Raw genomic sequence first — 3209 nt, forward strand, 5'->3', positions numbered from 1 at the left:
GCGACGCACGGTGCGTTTCCTCAGGAAAGCGCTTCAGATGAAACGAAAGTTTAGACAAAAGTTAAAGTAAAAGTGGACATTTAGAGCCGGTGGTCGGAGCTCCGAACCGGGACCGTTCTGGTACCGGCTGGATGTTGTTGGTTGGGAGGCCCGGGGGCAGAAAACAGGGACAGTTTCCAGGGTTAGCCATGGATGCTAACGAGGAGCTAACACCTGGAGTTTCACCTGAACTCACGTCTGCAGGTAAAACACACATTCTGGCGCATGCGCGGGGGTTTCACCCAGTTTATTAAGGTTTTTATATGTATATATATATATATATATATATATATATATATATATATAAATTAGCTTGTTTTCTTTTATTGGTGTCAAAGGTTCATTATTACAAGAGTATTAGAGCCAAAATAAGACAAAATAAAATGGAAATTACGAAGAAGAGAATAAAGTCATAAAATTATTAGAATAAAGACGTAATATTATGTGAATAAAGTCGTAATATTTCGAGAATAAAGTCGTACAATTACGAGAACTCTCCCTGTGTTAAAATGAGGAATATTGAGCATCTTGTGAAGTTTTATTTATATATTTATAATATATTTAATATTGCGACTTTATTCTCGCAACATTATGACTTTATTCTGGTAATTTTACGACTTTATTCTCATATTATTATGACTTTATTTTCGTAATTTCCATTTTTTTTGTCTTAGTTTGGCCCTAATACTCGTTAGGATGATTGTATACTTAGTAGACATAATATATATAAAAAAACAATCAAAGGAGGGTTTGCTATTCCTCCACTTACTACAATGAATATGATATTTACCCATGAGAATAACTATATTTATTATGTCAGATACATTCGTTATCTATATAGACAAAAATATGACAGGTATCAAAGACTGGAATGTCATATATGTCATATAATGTCATATATATATATATATATATATATATATATATATATATATATATATATATATGTATATGTACATATGTCTATATGTATATATATTAGGGCTGGGCGATTTTGGACAAAAATAAAATCCCGACTTTTTTTCTCTGAAAACCAGATTTTCGATTTCGATTTTTTTTTGGTAAAACTACAAAAGACAATGGAATAAATTGTTTAAAATATTTTATCTTTATTTTTAAAGAAAAATAGCAAACAAATTTCCCTATTGGGAATGAAGTGCAATTGAAAGATCCTGTAAATCCTCCTTGAGTTTAGTAAAGTGACAACATTTACAATTTTCTTGACCAAACAAAGACGACTAGACGAGCTCCGTCTGTAATGCAGCTGCAAAAAAGGAAAATCCATTTTCCGATTTTCCTTTTTTTAACATCGTCTTGATTAATAAATCCGATTTAGATTTAAAATCGATTAATCGCACAGCCCTAATATACATGTGTGTATATATGCATTTTTAATATATAATATAGATCTATACATTTTAATATATCATATATTTATTTATTAATATATATATATATATATATATATATATATATATTTTTTTTTTTAAATATTTAGGGCCTTCGCACTTACAGTGCGAAGGCCCTATTGTATCTGTAGGAATTATTCTTCTTTCTTTATTCTTCTGACGAAATGAGGGCCTTTTTTCCCCCTAAACGTGCCACAAAAGTCACCAAATTTTGCACCAAGCCAGGCCTGGCGAAAATTTTTATATGTAATGGTTTGCATTAATGGGCGTGGCCTAAAGGCTCAACAGCGCCCCCTAGAATACTTTGTGCATCAAGACGTACATGAACGAAAATCGGTACACACCTGTATCATGTCGCAACTTAAAGAAAAGTCTCTTGGCGCCATGGCCCAAACCCAACAGGAAGTCGTCCATTTTGAACATTTTGAATTAATCGCGTAATTTTCGCGCAATTTATGCCATTCCTTCGGCAGTTAATACGGCCCGAACCGTAACGTGCACCCAGGTGTGTTATACATCAAAATGTGCGTCTCCATCCTGCGACAACGCACATTACTTTTCTCTTTCAAAAGTGTTACCGTGGCGACGCTAGACGCCAAAAAGCGAGCCCCCCGTTCATCTGATTGGTCCATATTTGATAGTTCTCCAAAAGTCACCAAATTTTGCATGCAAGCCAGGCCTGGTGATAAATTTGATATTTCATGGTTTGCATTAATGGGCGTGGCCTAACGGCTCAACAGCGCCCCCTAGAATACTTTTCTCTGCCATAACTTTTGAATGGTTTGACATAAAGAGTCCTAGGTGGTGTCATGGGACTCGGTATTGAGTCCTTGACCATAAATGGTGAAAAAATTTGCCCCGCCCCTTCTTTTGATTGATACAACATTTGAATGGTTTGACATAGAGAGTCGTGGGTGGTGTCATTTCTGATATGCTTATGGGGGCGGTGGCCGTGAGTGCGAGGGCCCGTTCATCGCTGCTTGCAGCTTTAATTATTTTCATTATTGGGCTCAGAAATACCTTTTTTTTTAACTTTCTAACTTGTCTGCATATATATTAAGGGTTAACACCATGTTGGTAAAAACCTAATGCATATATAAATATATATATATATGCATTTTTAATGTATAATGATCATATAATATATCATATATATTTTATTAATATATATATATAAAATATTTAATTTATTTTACTTTTTTATATTTATATTTAGATTTTTTATATTTATTTTTCATTTTTTTTATTATTAGGCTCAGAAATACTTTAGTTTATATCAACCATTAGATCCGTTACTATCGTGATTGATTGACAGCCGTTAGCCCCTCCCCCTCAGCCGTGTCGACCAATCCCGTGTCTCCCTGTCCCCCAGAGCCGGTGATGAAGGTGCAGGCCGTGCAGACGGACGGCGGGTCTCAGTCTCAGTCCGCCGGCGTGCAGACGCTAGCGGACTGGGAGGAACAGGCGGCGGCGGTGGTGGAGCTAGGTACTGAGCTAGCGGAGCAGGTGGAGGACCTAACGCAGCAGCAGCAGGAGAAGCAGGAGGAGCTGCAGACGTACATGGTGTCGCTGCAGAAGCACAAGGAGGAGGCCAGCCTGACGCACCAGGTGACCCTGCACTCCTGCTAACATGATCACCTGTTCACCTGCTAACCTTCTAACCATAGACATATATACGTAGACGCCTCATGACGTGCTGGAACAGGGGTCGGCAACCCAAAAGATAGAAAGAGCCATATTGGACCAAAAACACAAAAAACA

General features: G+C 37.0%; 1 protein-coding gene across 1 annotated transcript in view; it reads left to right on the forward strand.

Annotated features, from left to right (window-relative positions):
* Nucleotides 1-3209, forward strand: part of LOC133451332 (RING finger protein 214-like) — a 12798-nt gene continuing 9589 nt past the window's right edge. Inside the window, exons 1-2 of the mRNA XM_061730298.1 lie at nucleotides 1-243; nucleotides 2821-3056. Coding sequence (XP_061586282.1) covers nucleotides 132-243; nucleotides 2821-3056 — 348 coding nt within the window. The 5' untranslated portion in view covers nucleotides 1-131. The remainder of the gene's footprint in view (nucleotides 244-2820; nucleotides 3057-3209) is intronic.

This window comes from Cololabis saira, chromosome 9, assembly GCF_033807715.1.
Source record: "Cololabis saira isolate AMF1-May2022 chromosome 9, fColSai1.1, whole genome shotgun sequence".
Lineage (NCBI taxonomy): Eukaryota > Metazoa > Chordata > Actinopteri > Beloniformes > Belonidae > Cololabis > Cololabis saira.